Source organism: Eumetopias jubatus, unplaced genomic scaffold (assembly GCF_037043125.1).
Source record: "Eumetopias jubatus isolate StellerSeaLion01/CBP00866 unplaced genomic scaffold, mEumJub1_p1.0 scaffold_1, whole genome shotgun sequence".
NCBI classification, from domain to species: domain Eukaryota; kingdom Metazoa; phylum Chordata; class Mammalia; order Carnivora; family Otariidae; genus Eumetopias; species Eumetopias jubatus.
The window spans coordinates 199,579,971-199,605,246 of NW_028274807.1; the positions used below are offsets into that span (position 1 = coordinate 199,579,971).

Here is a 25,276-nt window from a genome sequence, read left to right on the forward strand (position 1 = left end):
TCACAGAGCCAGGAGACAGGGCAGGGAGGTGGCGCTTGGCCCTCGCCAGCCCAAAGTGGGCCGGCAGCCTCGGCACCCTTACCTCGCGCACTGCCCTGAGCCCATGTCAGACCCTAGCCCGCCTGGCAGATCCTTGGAAGCATGGTGCCCCCAGAGTGCTTGCCCACAGCCTGGCATCCCCAGGCCACCATGGCAGATGGCACGTCAATGATTCTGCCCTGGTGTCCTGCCCACAGGGCTACATATCACATCTCTGGCCTGGGCCCCAGCAGAGGCTAGGCCAGGCAAGTGGCAGGCCCCTGGTATATGTTGAGGGATAGGCCTGCTCCACGGCCTTTTTACTCTGGGCCTTGAGATCGTTCCCTGAGATTGGAGCTCTGGCTCTGCCCTGAGGCCCAATCCCATGCACAGGTCCTGAGCAGAGGGGCCCAGTGATGGAGGGTGACCCTTCACAAGTCCTACGTGTCCTCGCCCCGTTCCCTGGAGGGCCTGGCCTTAGCACCACTACTGACCCCCATGGACCTTGTCTGATCCTCTATGTATCCCTGACACAAACCCCTAGGAAGCAATGGGTGCTGGCTACTTGCTGGGTCTTGGGCTCACTTGGCCTGGTCTCCCCTAGAGGTGCCTGGGGAGAATGCTAGCTAGACAGGCTGAGCCCAGGCCCTGAGAGAGATGGGGCATGGAAGAGTACAGAGCCTGAGCCCGAAATCCTGCCCACGTGCCTCTGACGTCAGCTGGGGACACAATGGAAATCCCTCCAAGGTCAGAGGACTCTGAGATGACAAAGAGACCCTGGCGAGGTGAGAGGGGTGTAGGCAGAGGCCAAGAGAATTCTGGAAGTGAGAAAAGCCCCAGGATCAGCAAGATGGGGTGAGGATCTGGGCCCAGATGGGGGTGGGGGGACTGGCCTATGGCAACATTGTCCTGATTCCACTTTGGGTCCCTGCACACAGCCATTCCAGGTTAGGCCTCTCGAGGTTAGGTCATCTGGCCTGGCTCACCCTGGTGGCTTTGCAAACCTCTGACCCCTATCTCTGGCCTGCAGACCCCACCCCAGAAGCCACAGTCTCCAGTGAAGCAAGGGCACCTTGGAAGGATGGTCTGAACGGAGGAGACAGACCTCATGCCAGGGGCTCAGGTCCAGCACATGCAGCAGCCTGCTTACCTAAGCCTAGAGGCCCAGCCCTCAGCAGAGCATGTCACTTGTCACACGCTCCCCAGGGTTTTGTTCCTTCCCACACTATTCACGGAGGCCGCCAGGCTGCAGAAGGGGCTGCCCAGTTGGCCCTGTTGCTCCTGGCTCTGCTACAGCAGTCAGCCAGGAAGGGAGGGAAGGCAGGCAGGGGGAGGCATGTGAGGTAAGGGCTAAAAATAAACACCTGACCTGGCTGCTGGAGGCCCTTCCCCAGCTCTCTGGAGGTTGGGGGATGGGGAGAAGGGTACAGAGCGCTGGGGCCTGGAGGGGCAGAGCCTGAGGAGCCCCGGCCCCAGACCTAAGTCTTCTGGGGAATGGGAATGGGGATGGGGTGGGAGGCAGGCCATGGGGAGGCTCTGTGCCTGGGAGTTGGAATAGAGGTTCCTATTTCTTTATTCCCTCAGCTCTGAACTCTGCCCACTATAGCAGACCCACCCCGCTCCACCCCTGCTGATTCATTCCATTATTCCACTCCTTCATTTGTTCATTCATGCTCCCCTTTAGGGTTTCATTCACTCTCCCCTTTAGGGTTTATTCCCTCATTCATTCATTCACTTGCACACCCTCTCTTACACTCTTCTGTCCCAGCCCCAGCCTCCAGGGAGCTGCTGCCTGTTTCCCCTTTGCCTGTCCCCCTTGGCAAGTGGGCAGGGGATGATCTGGGACCTGGGAACGGACAGTGGGAGGCTTGATGGCCATTTCTGCCTTATCTCCCTCTGTCCAGTTTCTTTCTGGGGGCAGGAAGGCAGCAATGCCCCAGGGCAATCACCACCTCATGGGGGGAGGTGGGGTCAGGGTGAGGAAGGGGAAGCGAGTTGTCCGGGAGTTGGTGGAGTACCCCCACAGGTGGACGAGCCCAGCTGCCTTCCAGGACCACTGGCTACTGCGCCTCAAGGGCCAAGGTTGCCGGGTGAGGCTGCAATGGACGTTGGGCATCCTCCTCACACTGCCTGACATGGTCTGAATGACCCCGCAGAACACAATCTCTGTGTATACGGAGCTGGTCTGTGTCAATCTGACTACAGTGACACCAGGCTGACCAACACCCCATGGCCGGCTGCTGGGCCCAACATATCCCCATCCCCAGCTTCACTGTCAGACAAGAGGCAGCAGATGAGAAATCCAGAGAAGGGATGTCCAGACTTGAAGAGCCCGAGACTCAGCCATTGGACTCTGGGCATGACCGTCACTGGTGCTACTGTTCTCCTGATGCTGCGACCCGCCCCTCCTTGTCTCTGGACATGCTTAAGCTTCTCCTTTCTGGCCCTCTCCTCCAAGAAGAGGAATCCTCCCTGATATCCCCAACATGCACCTTTCTGGTGGGGCTGTGCTCTCCTCATGCTCTAGTACCAAATGTGTCCGTTCCCCGTGGGGCATCCCTCATGAGACCAGGGTCTTGCACTGGTCACAGGGTCGATTGACACCCAGATAGTGGGGGCCGGTGGGGACTCTTTCTTCCTCGCACGGAGACTCTCTGTTAGGACACTGGTTCCAATCTCCTGGCTATGTGTTGGACCTTACCTAAGTACCTGAAGTACGGCACCTCAGCTCGTTCTCCCAGAAACCTCCATTCCACATGGAGGAGACAGGGCTCCCTGAGATCATGATCCCTGGAGGCAGCTGCTGGCCTCAGCCCCTGCCTCAGATAAGCCCAGGCCAGCCCCGCATATCACAGGCGCCAGGCCCTTTGCCCAAGGAGGCCCGACTTCTCAAGGGTATGGCTGGTATTTTGGCAATTATATTAAGATCAGAAACTGGCGATGTTACTATAACATTTCCAGTTCCACTAATTTCTTCACAAACTCTATTTTTAACTAAAAGCCAATTAAAAATTAAGCCAGAGGGTACTATTATCCTTCAGAAAGATAAATAGGTAAAAAATTTGGAATCAACAACTCTTAATTATGAAATGACTCACTAAATAGCATTATGGTTATTTTTTTTTTCCAGAGGAAATTTCAGAGGGAAAAGGGATCTAGCTCTATTGCTTCCTTCATTGTATGCTCTGGACTCCCTATCTAGAAAGAAGGTAAAAGGTTTTACAGCTCCAAAATGTTGAGGAAAATTCCCAATCCTACAGCCCGGACAGTTGGCTCTGGTCTCGGATGGAGCCACAGCAGGTCTAATAGGCCAGTGGGGAGCTAGCAGTGGGGCCTCCCTGGTCTATCCCTCCCTCAAGCCCCCAGCCTATGCAGACAGGGGTCCCTCTGTCTCACACTAGGCCCAGAGACAGCACAGTCATCCCGGGTCTGGTGGGCTGGCCTCCATTAGCTAGGTGTGGGAGAAACAGCCAGGGCAGACCTACCCCTACCTGCTGGCCCTGCCACCTCACTCCCAAGGCACGATGTGTCTAGGACACCTGCTGAGAAATCAGGAACCTCTCACCAAAACACGCAAGTAGGTCACAGGGAAGCACACAATTGCTCTGAATGTCCAGTGGCCATTTGCCGAGGTGAGATCAAAGATGGCCCGTGGCCTGGTTACAGTGAAGAAAAGCAACAATGCTGGTGGGAACCACAGGAGGGAGGCATTGTGGCTGCCCACCCACACCTTCCCCAGGACCCCCCTGGAGATAGCAGCATTAACAAGCAAGAGCCATGGGGCACCTGGGTGGCTCAGTCAGTTAAGTATCTGACTCTTAGTCTCAGCTCAGGTCATGATCTCAGGGTCGTGAGTTCAAGCCCCACATTGGGCTCCACGATGGGCATGGAGCCTACTAAACAAAAAAAAACAAAAAAAAAAAAAAAAGGAAAGAAAGAAAACGAAGCAGAGCCGTGAGGAGAAAGGAGCTGGAGAAGCTGGGCTACCCTGACTGCTACTAGGAGCAAGAGCAAGGAAGCAGCGGCCTCGGGGTGGAGAGAAGCTAGGACCAGGGCACCCAGCAGCTCTGTGGTCAGGCCCATGGAACCCATCAGATCCTGCGGTGGCAAGGCTGGTTCTGGCCAAGGAGGTAGCAGTGGCACAGGACATGGAGACAGCAGGACACCCGGGACAATTTTCCTCAACATCTCAAAGCTTTTACCTTCTTCTTTCTAGACAGGGAGTCCAGAGCATACAATGAAGGAAGCAGTAGAACTAGATCCCGTTTCCCTCGGAAATTTCCTCTGAAAAAACAACCTGCGGAGGGGGTGACGTCGGCTATCAAGAAGCGGAAGCTCCAGAGTCCAGGAAGGTGACACCCAAGCAGCTAGTGAGATGCTCGGATCAGAAGCCAGATGCTCATCCAGAGTCAGCATGTGACTGAGACATGCTTGGGCAGAATCAGCGCTTTCCCTGGCCTGGCCCAGGGGCTGCTGAAAGGAGCTGTCAGGAAGGTTTACACTCCTGGGCAGAGATCGTTTTCCCCTTTCCTCTGTGCATGTCCTGCTGAATGAGACATGTGGGCCAGGAGGTCTCTCTAGGACAAGGGGCCCCCGGGCCGGGCCAGCTCAGCTGTCCAACAGGGCTCAGAGTCCCCTTAGCGTCAGGGCGCCCCACTCAAGTGGCAGTGAGTGTTACCGGGCAGTCTCTGGATGGGAGCTCCTCTGGCTCTGTGGTGGCCCCTTGGTGCCCCCTCCCCACCCCAGCCAGCCAGGCCAGCTGTCCTCCAGTGAGCCAATGGATCTAGGGCTTAAGAGGTGGCAGTATGGGGCCCAGAGGGCCACATGGTCATCTGAGGAGGTCACTTGTCTTCATTAGAGCTGCCTCTTTCTGCGTGTTAGAAAAGCAGAGTCAGACAGCCAAAGCTGTCTCCCTTATCGCAATGGGCTGCTCCAATGGAAGCCTGACCCAAAGCAAGTCAGAACAAGGTGCCAAGGCTCCCCTGCCCCACCACTGATCATGCATGGCTCAGCCTAGGAGCCCTAAGGGTGGCTGCCCATGTGCAGGAGGAAGGTCTTTGGCTTGACCATCTCCTGATGTGACACAGCTGGGGATGCATCCACCTGTCAAGATGAGCCAATCACTCATCTTGCCCCTTAGGGCCCTCCATGGAATGGGACACACACGTTATGACCAAGGCAGGCAAGGTAGGGTTGACATGGATGGCCCTGGGCAGGGCAGAGTTAGTAAGGGGAGGAGCAGAAGCAGCTTCCAGGTCCAGGCTGATCCAGCTCTGCTCAGGAACCTCTGTACCTTCTGAACCTGCCAGGCTGGGCTCGAAGTTTTGAGAGAACACTGGGCCTCCTGTTCTTTTCCACCCAGCTCTGCACAGTGCTCAGAACCCTTCCCGGGACCAAGGACGCAGAGACAGGCCCCAACCCCAGAACTCCCTCTAACTTCCCTATGGGTAAGAAGAGCATCCCCACAAGCAGCCCCAGGGAGAACCAGGCCCAGCCAAAGGAAAATATGTGGCCCAAAGACTATGGCTTTGGCAAGTGGGCATCAATATCCGTAACCTCAGAGGACGGGATGGAGGGAGGATCCTCCTTGGTGGGCTGGGGCCCGGGCAATGGGGCACAGCCTTCTGCCTAACAACCCTTCAGCCCCCTGTGTGGATCACAGACTGTGGGCAGGACGGGACCTCAGGCTCTTCCTACCCAAGCAGGGGAGATTAGCATCTTTCATCAGGCCAGGCCCAGGAGACTTGGGAATGGGACGTTCAGTTCAGGCCTCCCAAGCCTGGTGACCTCTGGGACTGGCCCTGGGGCACCGGTCAGCCAGTCAGAGGCAGTGGGCACCATTCCCCCTTCCACTGTGCCAGTCAGTTTTCTGAGTGGAACACCAAGCATGGGCCAGGGACAGGAAGGGGAGCAGAGCCCCCCTGTGGCCATGGTGGGGCAGCCTGGCAACAGCTGAAGACCCGACTCTCTGCAGCCCTTTCTGGCTCCCAGGCCTCCCGGGCCCCCCATTACTCCAGGTCCTGGCTCCTCGCCAAGGCCCAAGGGAACACGCTGGGTCCAGCTCTCTTACCTCTACCAGGTGGGGCGTTGGGTTGAAGCCACACAGGTTGCACACCTGGAGCTTGCATGTGGTACAGGTGTTGTAGTTGGCGGGGCCCTTGCTGCCCACGTTGAGCTCAGCTTGGCACAGTGGGCAGGTGGCCCTTTCCTTCGGCATGGTCTTTGGCTTGGCAGTGGCCTTGGTGGCAGCCTGGTGTTCCGCTCTGCCATGCTTTGGACTGGTGGTTCCCCCAGTTCTTGCCAGGGCTCCAGGTCCCAGGCCAGGACCTGTTCTAGCTCCAGGCTCTGTTTTGGCTCCAGGTGCCGGCCCAGGCCCAGGCCCTGAGCCTGGGGGTCTCGGGCCAGCCTCCTTGCTGGCATCACTGAAGACAATCTTAGGTGGCCCTTTGCTGGGAGCAGCCTGGCCCTGGGGCTCAGCCTCAGGCTGCACAGACATGAGGGTACTCGCCTGGGTCAGCAGGGATGCACCAAGGCCAAAGAGCTTCCCAGTGAGGCCCTCCTGGGTCTGCTCAGCAGCACCAGGCCCCAAGGGCACTGTGGTGGCACTTTTGGCCAGGGCCTCTCCTGCAGGTGGCCTGGGCTCCGCTGTGGAAGGCTTGACGGGGAGAGGGGGCTGAGGAGATGGCTTCCCCATCTCCGGAGGGGCAGGGGCTTGGGCAGGCCCCGGCACTGTGGTGGCCCTGGCTGTCTCAGCCTGGCGGGGGCCAGGCTGGGGTGCCCCTGGGCCCTGCGATCTCTCTGGCTCCGGCTTCCCCAGGGGCTGTTTGGCTGGGGACTGGGCAGGAGACAGGGCTGGGGAGTGCAGCTGCTGCTGGCTCTTGGAGCGAGGCGCGGTGGTCATGTCCATCCCCAGAGCCCTCTGCATCTGGCAGTTCAGACACAGCCACTCCTTCACCTGAGGAGGAAGCATCATGGTCATCAGGGTAGTCAGGACTGGTGGTGCCCATAGCTCAGGTCACCGTGGGCCCCACGGCAGCCAAGGTCAGCTCCAAGCATAGGCAGGAGCAGCAAGCCCTGCTCAGGGGTTTCTGGGTCACCAGGGGACAGAGGTGAAGGGACCGATGGCACGGCCCCCACCCCTGGGAGCTGCCAGGTGCCTGGAGCAGAACAGGGGTAGTCACACACTCCCCACACCCCAAGAATCAATCCGCTGCCTGCCGGACCCTCCTGCGCAGGTGTCCTCCCTACTGCCCACCGGCTGTACCTCTGATCCATGTACATCATTCCATCCCCACGCCCCCCCCACCAATGACCCCCAAAGCCTCCAACTGGTCACTCTCCCTCCCCTGCTGCCCCCTTTGGGCCATTTCTACATAGCAGCCAGCTTGATCTTTTAAAACATAAACCAAGACAAAAAGGATGGCCTTAGTACAGTGCCTGGTATGCAACAGATGTTCAATTAAAAACTTGCAGAATGAATAAATAAATGAAGAGTAACAGGAGGGAGAGGGAGGTATAGAAAATAAAAAGAAACCCTGACCCCTGTCCTGGAGGAGCCTGGAGCCTAGCTAAGGACACAAGATGGATGTGAACAATCTGGAAGGCAAAGTAATGCCATGTCAGTGGTGATGTAAGTAGAATGAAAAAGTCTTTTTTTTCTTAAGCAAAAGATACATTTTTTAAGAAAATGGGATAATCTGTGCCTCTAGAACAAACAAGCACGTGTTGCTATTCCCGCAATGGACACGGAGTTTCCTCTCTGCATCAATGCCTCCCTGAGTAAAGTGAGTGCAAGACTCGGGTTGGGCCAATCATGGGTTTCAGCAAGGGCTGCGGGGCTGGGCGTGTGACCTTGCAAACAGGGCTGACCCATGTCACTTGTAAATGAACAACAGCGGAGAGAGGGTCTTTTTGCCCTTGGGATTGCTCATAGAAGAATGTAGCCGTGAGGTGGCCAATAGCCTTCTTTCCCAGCATCCAGAGAGATGCTAAGGATGACATCAATAGACTCAGAAGTGGAGCCAAGGTAAGGAGAAAGGAGCAGATCCGATGGCTTTGTTTAATTCCCTGGATTCAGCTACGCCTTAAGTCTACCCCTGGACTTCCAGTTACATGAGCCAATGATATTTTTTTCCACCAAAAAGTCTACATACAGATCAGAGCATATCACTTACAGGCCCAAATCCCTTAGTGGAGTCCCATCATGCATACCATGGGAACTCACCATGGCCCATGCCCCAGCCCATCCCTCTCTCTGGCCTCCTTCCCAGACATCCCCGCTTAGCGGTCTCACCCCAGGTACGCTGGGCCTCCTGTTCTGCCCAGTAGTCCTCTGAGCTCACAGTTTTCTCTGCCCCCAGGCTGGCTAGCTGTACAGGCCTCAAATCTCCCCATCAGGGCCCTCTCTGGCCACACAATCTAACATACCCCCCAGGCACGCTGTAGCTAATCACACAGTTTATTTTCGTCACAGTGCTCATTCTTTCCCGAAGTATTTACCAATATGTTTCTCTGGGTAGTCTCCTGTCTCCCCACCCAGCTCCTGAGCTCTTGTTGAGGTATTCTCAGGACTGTGCATGGTGTGTGGCACAGAGCAGGGCCCAGTCCAGAGAGGCTTGTAGTGGGATTAATCCCAACAGCCTATTAATAGGGGACACAGTTCCCACAAGGCCAAAGCCATGAGATTGGAGATTCAGTGCCCCAATGAGGAGGCTCCTCCTTTTCAATCAGACCTGTCTGCATTTGGACAGAGAAAGCCTCCGAGGAAACAATTTGCCCCCCTGGGACTCAGTCCAAAGATCCCTTTAGAAAGGTCCCTCTTGGCTAGGGAGGGCTCTCTCCCATCAGAGCGGGAGCTCCCAGGAGCAAGCTGGGAGCCCTGGAGGGGATTATCCTCCTGAGGGGAGGCCCAGGCAGTAGCCACAGACTCAGTTCCTGTAGCGGGTGCCCAAGCACACCCCAGGCTCCCTTGCTATCGTGCACCTGCAGGCCACAGCACGCTCTAGGACTTTCTGAGAAGAGGGATCTGGGAGGTAAAGCTCCTTATCCTGGGACTTCAGAGTGACCCTCCTTCAGGTTCTGGACAGGGTTGAATAAGGGCATGTGCTAAAACTCTTGCACTCACCAGAACCTTCCCTTACCCAGCCTCCGTCACCCAGGCTGTCACAGGCACTCACCTAAAATAGAACCTCTCCAAGAAACTGCTAAAACCCCCCTCGGTGACTCATAGCCCAGATGGGCACAGCTATTTCTATCCAGCCTCTTCTAGACGGTGAGGAGCCTTGACCACGCCCTCTTCGTGCCTCACCCAGGCTCAGGCCAACAGGCCCCGCCACTAAGGCCTCCCAGGGAGGACACTGGGAGGGGCGCTCTCTGAACCCAGCAAGACTTCCCTCAGCCTCCCTCACAGATCGTCAGGAGCTGGATCTGAGGAGCTCAGTCTCAGCCTCTTCCTCCCCGCACCCCCAGCCCACTTGCCCACCTAGGCTGGGCATATATGGCCAGGCCTGTGGCAGAATCCTCAGGCCTGGGACCAGCAGCAGTGAGAGCCTTCCTCATCTGTACCAGTGTCTGTGTCTCCTTGGCACGCTCCAATCCAGCTGCCCACCAGAATCACAGGGAATGGCCTTCTACTAGTGTGACAGGAAATCTCTCTTAGAGTCCTCCATGAGCCTAACCTGGCAGAGCCAGGAGATGAGCAGGCCATCAGCCACAGAACTCGTGTCCCAAGAGCCAGAGGTAAGCTAAGAGGAATTCCCAGGGCTACACTAGGGGTGAATGGCTCTGCCAGACACTAGCTTTTGTCAGGCTGACCCTTCTTGCCAGCAAGGAAGCCCATCCTGGCCTCTCAAAGACATGGACACCAGCGCACCCCAGCCTGGTGGGGGCCTGAGCAGCAGTAGGGATGGGAAGGCTCAGTGTGGTGTGCAGGCCAAGAGCTGCGTTGGAAGTAAGTGGGAGAAGCAGAAGCTGTAGGAAGTGGCTTCCCACAGAGAGCCTCTGCCTGCCCCACCAGGAGCCTGCTGGGGATTCAGAAAGGCAGGGCTTCGTGGGCTCTGGCTCTGAAGGGACTTTCATCCTGAGAAGAGCCTTTCTCGGCTGCTCCCTCACTTGAGCTGTTCAGTGTACGGAAGGGCGGCTAAGGTGGCACTGTCCACCCAGGATCCAGAGGCCTGTGGACCAGGCTGGGGGCTCTGTGAACCACACGTTGAAGGAACAGCCAGCCATGATCTATCTGCAGAGGCCACTCCCCACTGCTCCCCGCACCGGGCTCTGGGGCAGAGAGGGGAGTGAGGGCACTCTGGGGGAGGGGCTTCTACATCTCTCCCACAGGGACACTGGTGGCACTGAGACCTGCCACCCTGTGTCCCAGCCCCAAAGGAAGGGGCCCAGACTTGCTTGCTATATCTAGCCGGAAAGGATGCTGCCCAGGAAACATGCTTCTGCTCCCGAGGTGGAGCCTGCCTCACGGTCACCTCCGAGGCTGCCAGGAGGTTCTGAGGGCCCCCAGCAGCAGCAAGAGAGCCTCTTTCCAGTCTCCCCTACTGCCTCCCCCCCAGCAAGGAAGAAGGGTCGCAGACATCCCTTAGCCTGCCTTCCTGCAGAGAGCGGCGGCTTGCCTCTGAGGCCTAGCCCTCCCTAGGAGAGAGGGCATTCGGTGGTCGGATCACTGCACTGACATGCCTGATTCCGCATTCGTGCTTTTTTCCATTTTGGTACAAGTTCAAACATCACAGAAACAGCTTAAAAACAAGCCTTCCCTGTTGGTTCCTAGGAAGGTCCCACCGGCCAGTGTGGCTTTCCATTCTCTTCTGGGCTGTGAGTCATTGGCCAGGGCTCAACAGAGGGCACATGTCCCACTGTGGCCCCTGGACCAATGATGGTCCAGAGCAGGGAATCGGGGCTGGCCTTACTCTCCCCCCAGCACTGGACATACCACCTGCCCCATCCAGCACCTGGCTGCCCACAGGCTTAGGGGCAGGCAGGTGCCACAGGGCCCCAAAGGGTGGGGCACATTAATGCAGAGCTGGATGAATGAATCAGCCAGGCACGGCCCATCGGGGAGGCCCTAGGAAACTGCCAAGCATGTGAGGCCAGCATTTGGGGAGGGGAGGCTGAATTTAATTGTTACTTGGGGCTAGAAGGCCTCACTGGCCTGGAGCTCCATGAAATGGAAAGAACCCATCCCCCTGCTGATTCCTACAAACACCTGCCTTTCCACCTCTGGTGTCCAACTCTTCTCAGCCTCCCTTAGACAGCCTCTCCTCCCTCCCAGGCCTTCCTCTGTGCCCTGTAAAACATTCTTTCCTGACCAAGCCAGCTCCCCAAACTCCCTACACACACACACACACACACACACACACTCCTCTCTCTCTCTCTCTCTCTCTCTCTCTCCTTGGTCCCCATCGACCTCTCCAGGAGAAACTGTCTTCCCTGGACTTCAGAATGTGGTAACCGCTCACCCTCCCTTTAAAATCCCTAGGGCCCCTGGGGCTTAGCCCTCGGCTTCCCCACCCTTCTCCCCTCCTAGCTGCTGTTGCCTTCCAGGCCCCACCATCACGGCCACTAGTTCCCAAACGCCCTGTGGTCCGCGTCTCCCAGGCTTCCACCGAGCTGACGTGACAGTCACTGCAGATGGCAGCCACCGGGCTGACTCAGCCAATAGTGCTATCCCTCAGCCTCAGCCTCCAACTCACTATCACCCCAAACCCTCTCCTCCAAAATCACCCTGTGCCTGTCCCCCTGCAGCCTTCTAGGGCACTTCAGGCCTCCCCACTGCAGCAGTCCTTGGGCCTCGTGTGGACCCCACCCGCTGAGCCTCTGCCTTCACATCTCTTCCTGCCCAGCTGAATCTCTGGTCTACCATGCAGTCACTCTGCCAAATGTCTGTGCTCTCTTGACCTATGTCTGCTTCAGAACTAGATCCAACCACACACCTGTTTTCTCCGGGCCTCTACCCAAACAGATAAACGGGCACCAGGCAAATGGGCTCCACCGTAAACTGACTTCTGTCCCAACTTCTCCTGGGGCACTATAGCTGCCTGGCTAACTCATTCGCTCCCTCTCTCCAGGAAGCTTCTGTCCACAGCGGTTGGTTCAATTTCTCCTGCCCTCCTCCCCTGCCTGGCCCCCTCTCCTGCCTTCTGGCTCAAACCATTGCCCTGCTTCCGATGTCTTCAAGAGGAGCCACACATTAGGCTTCCACCTCCACACTCAGGATCCAGACCTGCCTCCTTGGGGAGGGTCCCACTCCTTCAAGCACACCCTCTCCCCCACACCCCTAGGCACCCCTTGCCTCTCTCAGAACTCAGTGCCATTGTCTCCTGCCTCCCAGAACCCTCTCCTGTCTACTGCCTGGGCTCTCTCCTCTCCTTCTCAGTCAGGCTTCTCAAGACTTGTCCACGTAGACGACCCTCAAAAAACGCTATGCTGAGTGCAAGAAACTTTATCCAAAACAGCACATTCTGTGCAATCCCATTTACATGAAGCTCTAGAATAGACACAACTCATCTAAGGTGGAGAAAAATCAGAACAGCAGTTGTCTCTGGAGGAGGGGTGGGGATGGACAGGGACGGAGCCTGAAGGGACTTTCTAGGGTGACGGGGATGTTCACCTTGAGAGAGGGGTTTGGCTGACACAGCTGCATGCTTTTGTCAAAGCGCACTGAATGCTACACTTGAGCTCTGTGCATTTCATCATAGGTACATTCTACTGAAAAATAAAACCACATGCCTTAAATAAATACTAAACTCTAGCTGATGATATGCTTACTGAAGTGTTTAGTGTGAAGTATACTGACTGATGGCAATATGCTTGTGAGTCTCAGAGGTCTCCAGCCCCGACCTGTGCACTGCGTGCCAGGGTCCCAGGTCTGCAGGCCAGCCGACTGAACTCCACCTGAAGGCTCATAGGTACCTCCAACTTGACATGGCCCAAATGGAAACATTCTCCATCTCTAGCACCTAGCCCCCATGTCCAACACATGTCCCAAACCTGTCTGTTTAGTCTCCAAAATCCACCAGGAATTGGTGAAGGCCCTCCACTACCATCACCATCGCCCCAGCCCGCTCCTGGAAGCCAGCCCCGCCCCACGGGCTGATCTCCACGTGGCCGCCAGAGGAGTGGGGGGGTGTTGTTGAGAGTTTTGTGGTCAAATAAACATAACATAAAATCGGCCATTTGACCATTTTAAATGGTGTACAATTCGGTGGCATTCATTACATTCATAATGTTGTACAATCATCACCGTTATTAATTTTCAGAGAGGTGGGTTTTTTGGTGGTTTTTTTTTTAAGTTTTATTTATTTATTTGAGAGAGAGCGAGCAGGGGGAGGGGCAGAGGCAGAGGGAGAGAAGCAGACTTCCTGCTGAGCAGGGAGCCTAACGTGGGGCTTGATCCCGTGACCCTGAGATCACAACCTGAGCCGAAACCTAGAGTCAGACGTTCAACCGACTGAGCCACCCAGGTGCCCCCCAAAGAGATGTCTTTATGCACATCTGACCTTCCCATTGCCACTTTCCGATACCCTTGAAATCCCATCTACAGACCCCAACAGGAGCTGCAGGCCCTCTGATTCTGCTCATGGCACCCCAGCCGCCCCAGCCCTGGCTTGCTCTGGGCCCTCACACAGACCATGCACTTCCCCTCAGGCCTTCCCCGGGGCCCCACCTTGCCCCGGCCCAGCTTCAGTCTAATGTCCCCTCCTTGTAGAAGCCCCACCCACCCACCTAAGAGTCTCTTTGCAGCACCCTATCAAGCCCGCTGGCCTCCCTCTGGTCCTCCTCAGAGCTGACCCTCAGGTGTTGACCATGTGTTTGCTTGGGTGGTTATCAGAAGGGCCGCCTCTCCCTCTGACCTACAGGCTCCACGGGGCTGAGCAACACAGCTGCTTCAGTTCTGCCTGATTCTCCAGTGTCAACGACAGTTCCTGGCTTCACATAAGGCCTCCAGAGCAATTACAGGGGAAGGAAAGGATGAGAAGAAGGGAGAGGGCCCCCTTCTAACGGTGGATCCGGGCAGGCCTGCCCCAGGCTACCAGCAGCTGGTGACTTCACGGAGCTCTCCTGCCTCCCGGCCCTTCCTGCCTCGGGCTTTCTCCATCACCTCCCTTTCCTGCCTCTGCCCTCTGTTCCTTCTCCCTGTTCCCACTTTACTTGTTTCTCTTTTTTTCCTACCATTTTTACTCAATTCTCTTCCCATTCTGTTTCTTTTGCCCACACGTATAAAGGCAGGTTTTTCAAGAATAAAATCTCAGGCTTCTGCTCTGAATTCATTTCACATTCATTCTCTGCTAATGGTACATATGGCCCCCTTTGTAGCTAAAAGAGGGAGTTCTGTGCCTGATAGCTGCAGCTACGAAACAGCTCCCACTCCCGCAGAGCCGTCTCTTCCGCATGTCCCCAGCGGTGCTGGCATCTGTCCTGCAGTGGTCCAAGCAGGCAGGTCGAGTGTTCTGTGTCCTGGGAGCATAGACTGGCAGCAGGGCAGGTTGTCCAGGACCGACTGAGCTTGGCAGGCATTTCCCTACTGACCTGGAGACGGGCTTCTTCAAGGCAAACTGCCCAAGGACTAGACGTACTGTGGGAGAAAGGCTCCCCAAAGGGCCTGCCACCCGGAGACCCACGTCCTTTCGGTGTGGAGGTGGAGAAGGGAAGGCTGGGCATGTGTGCAGACACCTGCTGGGCCCAGGAAGGAGGGGGACACCTTTGCCTCTCCTCAGCCCACTGCCCATCTCTGTCCTCCTAACACCTGCTCCTCACCCCTGACTGGCCCATGGGGCGGTGTGGCCAGGAAGGAGCAGAGGAAAGGGGGCAAGGCCGGTGGCTGCAGTGGAGGGATCTGTGCCACACTCGCAGCACCTCCCCCGGGCCATCTGGCGTCCTGGCCCCTGCCGGAAAGGAGTGGGCTGCAGGCAATAGAGGGAAGCCTTATGGCCATTGCTTATCTCCCTCCCTTCTCCACACCGCCCACCATGGGTAAGCACTTCAGCCCAAGGCTTGCCGATGGAGTGGGGTTGAAGGGGGTTGCGCAATGGATTATACGCCCTCGGCTTGGTCTCAGCAAAGTCCGGACCTTGGAATAGGCGAAGAAAGACCACGATCATTCCTCTGTAGTTTTTTAGAGGGGCTTCTGAGCGATTCTGACTAGAGCAAGAGAGGAGGGAGGCAGATGAGCTCAGACGAGCTGCCTGAACCTGGAAGGCTAGGGATGGGGCAGAGGGTGGGCCTCCCAGGTGCGGGCTGTAGCCTCACTGGAGGTGGTGCTCTGGGACAATTCTGCCAATCAGACCTGGAAACACAGGCAGGCCGCCAGCCCTGAGTCTGCCTAGCCCTCCCTGTGTGACGCTGTTCCTAGGGTGAGGACGGACTCCTATCTGGAGGAATTCCCAGGCCAGGATGTGCTGCCGGGCCGCTCCGAGAGGGGCAGGGAGAAGCCTGGAGAGGACTGGCAGATCCGGGCTGCCCCTGGCCACGGCTCATCTTCTCCAGCAGCTCACTCCCACCTGCACTGCCCACCCAAACCTCACCTCCCAGACTCCACCCAGCAGGCTCGTCGCCATGCCTCATCTCCTATCCCCAGCTACCAGGATAGAGGCTGACTTGGGCAACAAGGGCCTCCCTCCTGGAGAAGAAAGGGGTGGCAGGCCTGAACGTTAAGTCACTGAAGAGTGGAGAGCTGGGCAAACAGGCCTGGGCAGGCAGGAGGCATCAGCAAAGCCACCAAGGCTGGTCCCTGGCCCACGGCTTCTCTTTTAGAGAAATCGGACGCTTGGGAAGTTAAGGTACTTTTCTAAGGACCCACATCCAGGGAGAGAAGAGAACAATCTTCCTGCCTTTTCCCCACTACTGGGCACGGAATGGGCTTACATGCTAATGCCTCCGGCCTCCTGGTCAGTGTGGCCGCCTGGTCAGTGCATCCTCACAGGGATGGCCTCTTAAGGGTGGTGAGAGAGATTCAGCCCCCACAAGGAAACTGCAGTCTTTTGCCACGATTTCAAACAGGTTAAATTATTCATCTGCCCTGAGCTTCAGGACCGCAGAACTCCAAAAAGAAATGGTCTCACCACGAAGAGCGGCTGAGATGGGCTTGTCTGCTCTGAACTATCCTCAACCTGAGCAAAAGTGGACCGTGGATGGGCAAGATGAGAGTCCCTGAGGGAAAGCCGGAGAGCTAGCTACTGATTTGGGGTCCCCAGCTCTACTGCTCCAAATGACCCCGAATAAGCCAAGATTTCCCAAGACTCAGTCTCCTGGTCTATAGACAGAGAGTGCTCTGAGCTCCTTCCCTGACTTCCACGCAGTTTCAACATGCTCCAGGCCTCAGAAGCCCAGCAAAGTACATGGGTGGGCATCCTCCTCTGGAAGGCATCCCAGCCTTGAGAGCTGGCCATCCGGGGCCTGGGCAGAACAGCAAGCACCACGTCTGTGTGAGCACAGGAGACCCCCTGCGGCCTGGGACCGGATAGGAGAAGACTGGGCCCGCTCCCCAGGACAGGAGTGGTTCCACATCTCAGCCGCTGCTCTGGCTGAATGGGATGGACCGTTCTACCTGGAGGTGAGTCTCCTCTCCACACCTAGTCTGCTGTTTCTGAAAGACCCAGCTAAGGTCACAAGACTCTGACAGATGCCGTGAGGCAGAAAGACAAATTCACTGAGTTCCAGTGGCCATCTCTTCCCTCCTTTCTGCTCCTCTGCCCTCACCCAGCCATTCAGCACAATGGCTCTGTCACACTCCTCATCTGGATTGCAACTTGAGGGACAAGCCAGTGATTCTCTCTCTACCTGGGAAGAAAGGTCCGTTTTCCATGGTCACATTTCCAAAGATCCAAGGGCAGCTGCATTAGCAGTGAAACTCTCCATGCCGCGTGCGTGGCCCTTGTCCCTCTCTAGAACTCCTGCCAGCAGGAAGCTGAGCATCATGCTGACCTGCCCTGATGAGGCTTTGGTGAGCTTCTGGGTAGAACGCAGGACCCAGCCCTCCTCAGCCCTGCCTGAGCATCACTACACCAGCAGTTTCAGACACGCACCCCCACCCCCAGACAAGGTCCCCAACATGCACCCCAGTGGCCAGTGTCCACAGTGCGTCTGTGCAGGGATCAGCACCACCTCCCTTTGCACTCTCTCAGGGTTCCTCCTGAGACGTGAGTACCAGAGCTGGGTTTCCTGGAAAAGGTTGCTCAACCTGAGCCGCTGCCACCGAGACACACCCCACTCCAGAACCAGCCCCTCGTCCTGCCCAGAACCTCAGGCCAGGCAGGAGCCCAGCCCACAGACACCAGGGTAATCCCAGAAACGGCCTTCTTGGCTGACATAATGTCAAGTTAGAGGTGCCAGAGCAGGTATGTTCTGAGCAGGGTGGATCGGCCTGTGAGCAAAACCTACAAACTGGTTTTCTCATTACGTGGACATGTGACCAGGGAGGTGACTCTGCTCAAGGCCAACAGCTCTATTTTTTTTTTTTAAAGATTTTATTTATTTATTTTACAGGGAGAGACACAGCGAGAGAGGGAACACAAGCAGGGGAGTGGGAGAGGGAGAAGCAGGCTTCCTGCCGAGCAGGGAGCCCAATGTGGGGCTCGATCCCAGGACCCTGGGATCATGACCTGAGCCGAAGGCAGACGCTTAATGACTGAGCCACCCAGGTGCCCCAAGGCCAACAGCTCTAAAGAATTAGGCTCTGCAGGCCTCTCAGGAAAATGTGCCAAGGGTTCTTTCACCTTGACAGGAACCCCACTGAAAGCCAATTCTGGAGAAGAAAAGGTTCTGCTTGGAGACCCCTTCAGAAAAGGGCATTCACCAGGTTCTGAGAACCTGGAAAATGCACTAGGTCAGCATTTCCCAAACTGATGCAATGGAACAGCAGTCCCTAATGTTCTGTGAAAGCAAGTCTGGGAAAGGCTGCTGGCGACAGCTGTGTCTTGGAGCTGCATGGTGTCATTCTGGATGCTGAAGGCCCGAGAAGCTTCATAGCAAAGAACCAATGCATTTGTCTGGCTCGGCATTTGCTCGAAGTACCTGGCAGGGAGGCCTGCTCTTCACCAAACACCGTGAATCTGCAGTAAGTCTGAGGCCCCTTCCTTCCTGGCCCTGAGCCTCCGCTTCCTCCAGGCACAATGAGGCAGATGGGCCGAGTATTGCCAAGGTCCTCCCACTCTGCTGTTTTTCCCAGCACATCAAAGGCTGGCTCCCTTCCCACCTCACCCAAGGTCCTGGGCTTGGGGAGGCCTGTTGCGTGGCAAGGGCTGGGCTGCCCACCAGGAAACCAGCATACCATGTGTGGCTCTCCCTTGATCCCTGCCTACCTCATCCAGAGGGCTTCAGGCCCTATGGCTTGAGTGAGCGCCTCAGGGAGGCTGGAACCGAGAGGGGTGCGGCCATATGGGGGTCCACAGCAGCATCTCGTCCCCGCCTGCCAAACCTCTCTGCTCCTGTGGGGCCAGGTGCTTCCAGCTTCTCGCTGGCAGAAGCACGCAGGTGAGCTTCTCCGGTCTGGATCACACTGTTCTGAGCACTGAAGGACCAACATTTACCTAACCGATCAGTGCAGGGATGGGCCTGTTTCTAATCACAGATGCAATAATCACGAGTATGCCCGCCTCCTCAAGGAAGCCCCCACACTCCAGGAGCGACTCCAAACCTACTGAGTCATCTCCCCACAACGGCAGCTCCTTCCTCAGAATCTCACACTTACCTCTTGCAAACCACACATCCCACACCCACGGCACCTCATGTCACAAATAGACCCCGACCTGCGAACAATTATTCTCACTTGTCCCCCCACCCACGAGGTCCAAATGGCTCCGGCTGCTGATAGTCCCAGAGGCAGCCATGCCTGTGCCTGCAGCCAGCCATGCTCCATCCTGCCCAAGGGCAGGGCCCTGGGGGAGGAGCTAGAGACTTCTCTGGGTTATCCCAGAGGAGAGGGGGGAAGCCAGCAAACCTGCTTGGTTCATTTCAGAGGCATGGCACCGGCTCTACTAGTGCACTGGGACACCCAGCCTCCAACTCTCCAAAAGGAGCCTCCAGGGGCTTGGCTGAGCATCCCCCAGCAACCCAAAGCATCCTGAACAAAGCCAGGATGGGGCTGAGGACCCAGGGTCCTCTGGGGCAAAAAGGAGGCCAATCTCATGGAAATGGCCCTGCAGTGGCCTCCTAGAGTAGGACACTGTCACCCATTGTGAATGCTTGGCCCCCAGCCTGGGTCTCTACCCCGAGGTTGTTTCTCTGGGGATGGCTAGCTGCCCTACCACCTCGGGCCCCAGCCAACTGGAATGGAAACCCAGAGGAGAAGCTTCCCAGAGCGCAACTAGAAGACCATTTCCTGCCTCCCCTGAAACCTTGCCTCCCTCACCAGCACCCCCTTCCACTGCCCACTGTCAGGGAGAAAGGCCGGCCTAGGGCCAGGCAAATCTGCCTCCCCTCCAGCCTGCAGTTGCCCGTGGCCCTCCCCAGATGAGTATCCATTGAGAAAAGTTGCCTGGAAGCCTGTCTTTGGCCCTCTCTGAGGCCATTTTTCTGGGTCAAACTTGCACCGGGTAAGAAAACATCTTCTCTGCTGGGACTCTGCCCGCGGTTTCAGGAGGTGCAGGAATCCCTCGGGAGATCTGCGACCAGGCCTGTTCTCTGCTACCACATCTTGGAGCCAGGAAGACACAAATTCCGGTGGCCAAGGGAAATGACCAGGAAAAGAGAGTTGGGTGAAGAGGGGAAGGGAGGGGCACTTGGCTGCCTCAGTCAGTTAAGTGTCCGACTCTTGACCTCAGCTCAGGTCTTGATCCCAGGGTTGTGATTTCGAGCCCCATTGTGCTCCATGCTGGGCGTGGAACCTACTTTAAAAGAAAAGGTGGGGGGGAAGGGAACCGAGGGAGGCATGGGAAGGTAGGTGCGGGGAGCCGGCGCAGAAGGTGGTTACCTGGGTGAGGTGAGGGTTGGGGTTGAACCCACACTGGTTGCAGACCTTGTTGTGACACTGGGTGCAGGTGTTGAAGTTTGGCTGGCTGGGGGTCGACGTGAGGTCCGAGGTCTTACATATGGGACACAGCGTGCTGCTGGGAAGGGGGGCGATCTGGGGGACGGAGTAGGGTGATGTGGGGGTGCTGCCTCTGTCCGGTGACACAGAGGGGGACCGCCCTGATCTCTGCGTCCTGCTGTCTACCTGCAGCGTCCTGCGGGGGCCATCAGCCTCCTGGCCTGCTGGGCCCTGCGCCCTTGTCTCCCGGGGGCTCTCGCGACCGGGAGCAGTAGCAGAAGCCTGCTTCGGGGTTGGGGAAGCTGCTCTCTGGCTACCCGGGGGCTCCTTGGGGTCCAGTCTCCTGGAAACGCTGAAATGACATTGAAAATGACTGCGTTAGAGACACTTCTCAGAGAAGCAGCCCGCAGAGGGCTCTATGAAGTTAGGTGGCCCTGCCAAGCCCCATTCCACCCTCCTCTTCCTGTCCAGCGGCATCCTCTCGGCCACCATTTGCTGAGCTCTGACAAGCATCTCCCACTCGAACCCTCAGCACCAGGCCCTGTGGTAGGATTGTGAGTTCCCCTCTTTCATCCTGATCAAGTGCAGATTCTGATTCAGTAAGTCTAGGGTGAGAGCTGCATTTTTAACAACCTCTAAGGTGATCCCTAGACTATGGTCTGCGGACCACATGGTGAGTACCAAGGTTCTAAACCTATACGTTAGAAACACCTGGGGTGATTTTTAAATTTCTGACTCTCAGACTATACACCCCAGACAAATGACATCAGAACCTGCGGGGGTAGGACCCTGGTATTCGTATCTTTCCCTCCCCAGGTGATCCCAACTTGCAGCTCAAGTGCAGAGCTCTTGTCCCCTTCAAAGGCTGACCCCAGACAGCTGGAGATGGGTGGGGGAGGCATCCCAATGACTAGTTAATGCCGTCTCCAGCAGGGACAAAGGAACCTTCTTTCTGGCAGTCCACCACCAGGCCCGATGCTAGAGCAAGTCCATGGAGATGGGTGAGGCGTTACTTTCCGTTAGTGCAAGGCTGGGGGCGAGGGGGATTGGAGTCCTAGGATCCAGCCCTTGAGGAGCCACTGAGGGAGATCCAACGTGCCTGACCCCCATCTCCATCCCAACCTGGTGCAGCTGCAGAAGAACCAGCAGACTTGAGCAGTTCGGTGAGGTAGAAAGTCAAACTGTTAGGCTAACTCAGTCTCCTCATTTTCCTTTTCCCAATTTTCCTTTTCTAATTTGAAAGAAGCTGAGCACAAAAAGCCAAAAAGGCAATGCTTTGTATTGCTTCCCTGAAATTCTATCCTTGCTTCAGTCTGTATTCATTGGGGTGGATCCTGGCACCCAGCAGGCAGGCTAGACTGGCTGAGAGCCACTGTGGAGGCCAGGCCACGGCAGCCTGCGAGGGTGCCCCTGACCTCCTAGGGCCTGACTGACAAGAGGGGCCTTGAAGTTTGCTGCCCCTAGATGAAAGCCCTCTGCTTGCCAACTGGTAGAACCTCTTAGGACAAGCCACTTCAGAGGGGAGACCAGGATCCCCCCTGGGGAGGCCCACTCCAAGACAGTCTGCAGTTTTTCCTCCTTTTTGAGGAACAGTGTGTGTGGTGGGGGGAGGGAGCGCCATACCCTTGGTCTAACAAAGACTCTTCCAGAAAAAAGAAACACTCTTAACGTGTCTATCAAATATTTCTTTCATCAACTAACAACAGCATACATGCACCTACCCAGTCTCATGGACCTGCCACTTTCTTCTTCAGTAGAATCACCAGAGCCTGAGTCTAGCCCCTCTGGCCACCTTGCCATCAGCTGTGAGGCCCAGGATGTGGCGGCCGCAACATCTCTGGGCCACACTTGGAACCTGCGCTCCAGTGCCTTCCCGTAAACTAATTTCTAGGTAAAGAAAGATTCCCACTTGGTCAAGTTCATAGTTCCATCTTTTATTTGAATGATTTGGGGCTGGAATTTATTTATTTACTTACTTACTGTTTTATTTATTTATTTTTCAAGATTTCATTTATTTGAGAAAGAGAAAGCACGACCAGGGGGAGAGGAAGAGAGACAAGCGGACTCCCCACTGACCTTAGAGCCTGCCGCGGGGCTCGATCCCAGGACCCCCGAGATCATAACCTGAGCCAAAGTCAGACGCTTAAGTGACTGAGCCACCCAGGCGTGGGGCTGGAATTGAAAAGCAGCTCCTCACTGTATGTTAACTCTACTGGAATTAAAATTAAGCAAAACCAAAAACGCCCCTGAAAGCTAATCAGAAGCTACTGAGAGCTCCTTCCATCACGTGGAGGGGCTGCAGCCCCTCTCCCAGGCTGCGCAGGTCTGTGGTGTCTTCTGAGGAACGTAGCCACCTCTACTGTATGTGAGTTGCCTGATACATGACAGGCAATCTTCCGTGCACATGATGGCATTTTAATTCAATGTTGCATCACAGTGTAGTCTTTCTGGGGACAAAATTTCTGTGACAGAGATCCAGATTCAAGTTAGCTTTCAACTTAGCTGTAGTGACAGTGAAGAAGCAAACAGTGCCTTCTGCCCCCCAGCAAAGTCCATCCTGCAAGGCTCCCTGCCAACTCTTCACTTTCCCGACCTCCTGGATGATTCCTCACCCTCTCCCCTTGATCTTCAAGCCTCCAACATGTCTCTCCCTCTCTTCACTGACAACCCACCTGCTGTCTCCAGAAGAAAGGGGGAACTGCTGGAGGGGAAGGGGCACATCCCCAGCCTCTTGATGTCTATCCCCCAGTATTTGCCCCCACTTCTCACCTTCACAGATCCTCCCCCTTCCTTCACCATCTGTCTCCCCTTTCTCCTGGATGACTTCAATTGCCATTCAAACATGTTTCTCCCATCCACAAAAATAAATAAATAAATAAATAAATAAATAAATAAATAAATAAATAATAAATAAATAAATAAATTTGACCCACTTCCGCCTTTAGCTACGTGTCCATCTCTTTTCTCCTCCCCTCCCCTCCTCTCAACCCAGGCCCACCTGGCTTCCGTACACCCTTCCACAGGAACTGCTCGGGTCACTGTCACTGACGGCCTCCACATTATCAGTCCCACAGTCACTTCTCAGTTCCTGATCCCACTTCAGCAGCAGCATGTGATAGTGCTAAGTGCCCCCTCCTTCCTGAGATATGTTCTCCACTTGCCTTCTGGAACACCTCCTCCCCCCTCCTGGCCACACTGGTTTAAACTCTCCCCCAGTCCCAGAACCCCCTCCTCACATTGGAGGGACCTGGTCTTCTCTGAGTACACACGATCCTGGGTCTCAGGGCCCACCCAGACTCAAGGCTTAAAATCCCGCTACCCGGTGACAACGACCAGACTTCTCCCCTGGACCCCTCACTGGTCTAAGGGCCAACTCTGCATCTTGACTGAGACGTCGCACATATATAGGCATCTCTAACCTGGTGTGTCCAAGCTGAGCCCTCATCTTCCCCTACACATGCGCCTCCCAGCCTCCCCTGGGAGCCACCGCTCACCCCTTCTTCTCCCATCTATGTCAATCATCAGGAAATCTTGTTGGCTTCAGAGTCTGGCCACTCCCACTGCCTCCACGCTCCACCTTGCTCAGGACACTATCCTCTCTTTTCAGTTCTGCACAAGCCTGGCTGCTTCCACTCACCCCTCTGTGGTCTTCTCTACACGGCAGCCGGGATAATCCTTTACATACATAAGGCAGCCACTTCCCTCCTCTGTCTAAACCCTCCAACACTTCCTTTCCCTCCCAGAAGAAAAGCCAAAGGCTTTACAATGGCCTCTAAGCCCCATGAGATATGGCCCCTTTCCCTCTGGCCTCATCTCCTGCTATTCTCTCCCTCTCCCTCTGCCCCTCCCCCCCCCACTCATGCACACACTCCCTCTCTCTCTCTCAAATAAATAAGTAAATCTTTAAAAAATAAAATAAAATGAAACAAAATAAAATAAAACGCAGCTCTGGGGCACCCAGCTGGCTCAGTCACAAGAGCATGTGATTCTTGATCTCGAGGTTGTGAGTTCGAGCCCCACACTAGGTACAGAAATTAATTTAAAAAAATAATAAAGTGCAGCTTCTGTCCCTCCTGCCTCTTTGTTCTCATGGCATGAGTACCTTCTGACTCATCATATATGTATTGCTTTTGTGTACCCTCGGCGATCCCCACATCAGACTGCCAGCTTGCTGTGGGCAGGGCCTCTGTGTGCCATCTCCATAGCTGCATCCCAGAGCCCAGCGCAGCGCCTGGCACACACTGAACACACAACAGCTGTTTCCTGAATGGATGCGCTGTAGGCACGTCATGACTCCGAACAACAAAACGTGGCCCAAAAGCCTGTTCGAGCTGAGGAAACGAGGCATGGCATGTGACTAGCGCAGCACTTGGCCCTTCCCTGCAGAGAACTGCAGAGATGACTACGGAGTCCTCTCCGGTCACTGGCCGCACCCCCAGCCCCACCACACAGCACGCCGTGCTGAGCATAGTGGGGTGACGCCAACCAAGCCCTTGCCACGAGCCCCGCAGTGTGCCAGGCACGTGTCACATGTTAACTCCCTTATGCCTCACAGCAAAGCCACGGGGTAGGACCCATTTTGCCCATTATACAGACAAGGAAACCGCTACCCAGAGAAGTTACGTAACTCACAAAGCCATTATGATTTATATCAAGGCCAGCGGTCCCTGTCCTTAACCACTGTCCCACTCTGCCACTCCGGGGAGCCTGGTGAGGCTGGAGAGAAGTGGGCAGCACTGCAGTTTGGGCTCTCTGGATTCTTTTTTCCTTTTTTTCTGAAGAGCTGTTTAAGTGGAAGAGCCCCAGGAGAAGGTCTCTGACAGTTTGCTCCCCGCTGTAGCCCGGGCCCACAGCATGCCTGGTACTCAGTGGGCACTCAATAAGCATATGAGAAGTAAACGGACAGCCGTGTAAGCAGCGAGCTCAGAGTGGGACCGAGTGGGGGCAGCAACACAACTCAGTTGTGACCACTTCACGTGGAGTTTGCCCCGCAACGCTGAGAGACTCACAGAGAAAACCACACTCCTTCATTCACTCGGGAATGCAGTCATTGACAAACACTGGCTGGCCTTTGGCATGGCTGCAGGCCCTGTAATAGATAATGATCGAATGAACAAATTATGTCTCTTACAATGGGTCCACAGGTGTTCATTGTATTGTTATCCTTTACACCTCATACATACTTTATGAGTATTTTTATATTCTTTAGAAATACCTATTCGATATTTAATTGAAATAAGTTTTTTTAAAAAGTGAATCCGACAGGGATCCAGTCCTCTGGGAGCCTAT

The 25,276-nt window shown here is 55.7% G+C and overlaps 1 protein-coding gene across 1 annotated transcript in view; it reads right to left on the bottom strand.

The window, feature by feature from the left end:
- Positions 1 to 25,276, bottom strand: part of BSN (bassoon presynaptic cytomatrix protein) — an 89,680-nt gene that overhangs the window by 19,191 nt on the left and 45,213 nt on the right. Inside the window, exons 2-3 of the mRNA XM_028124547.2 lie at positions 19,931 to 20,339; positions 6,089 to 6,973 (exon numbers count right to left, since the gene is read on the bottom strand). Coding sequence (XP_027980348.2) covers positions 6,089 to 6,973; positions 19,931 to 20,339 — 1,294 coding nt within the window. The remainder of the gene's footprint in view (positions 1 to 6,088; positions 6,974 to 19,930; positions 20,340 to 25,276) is intronic.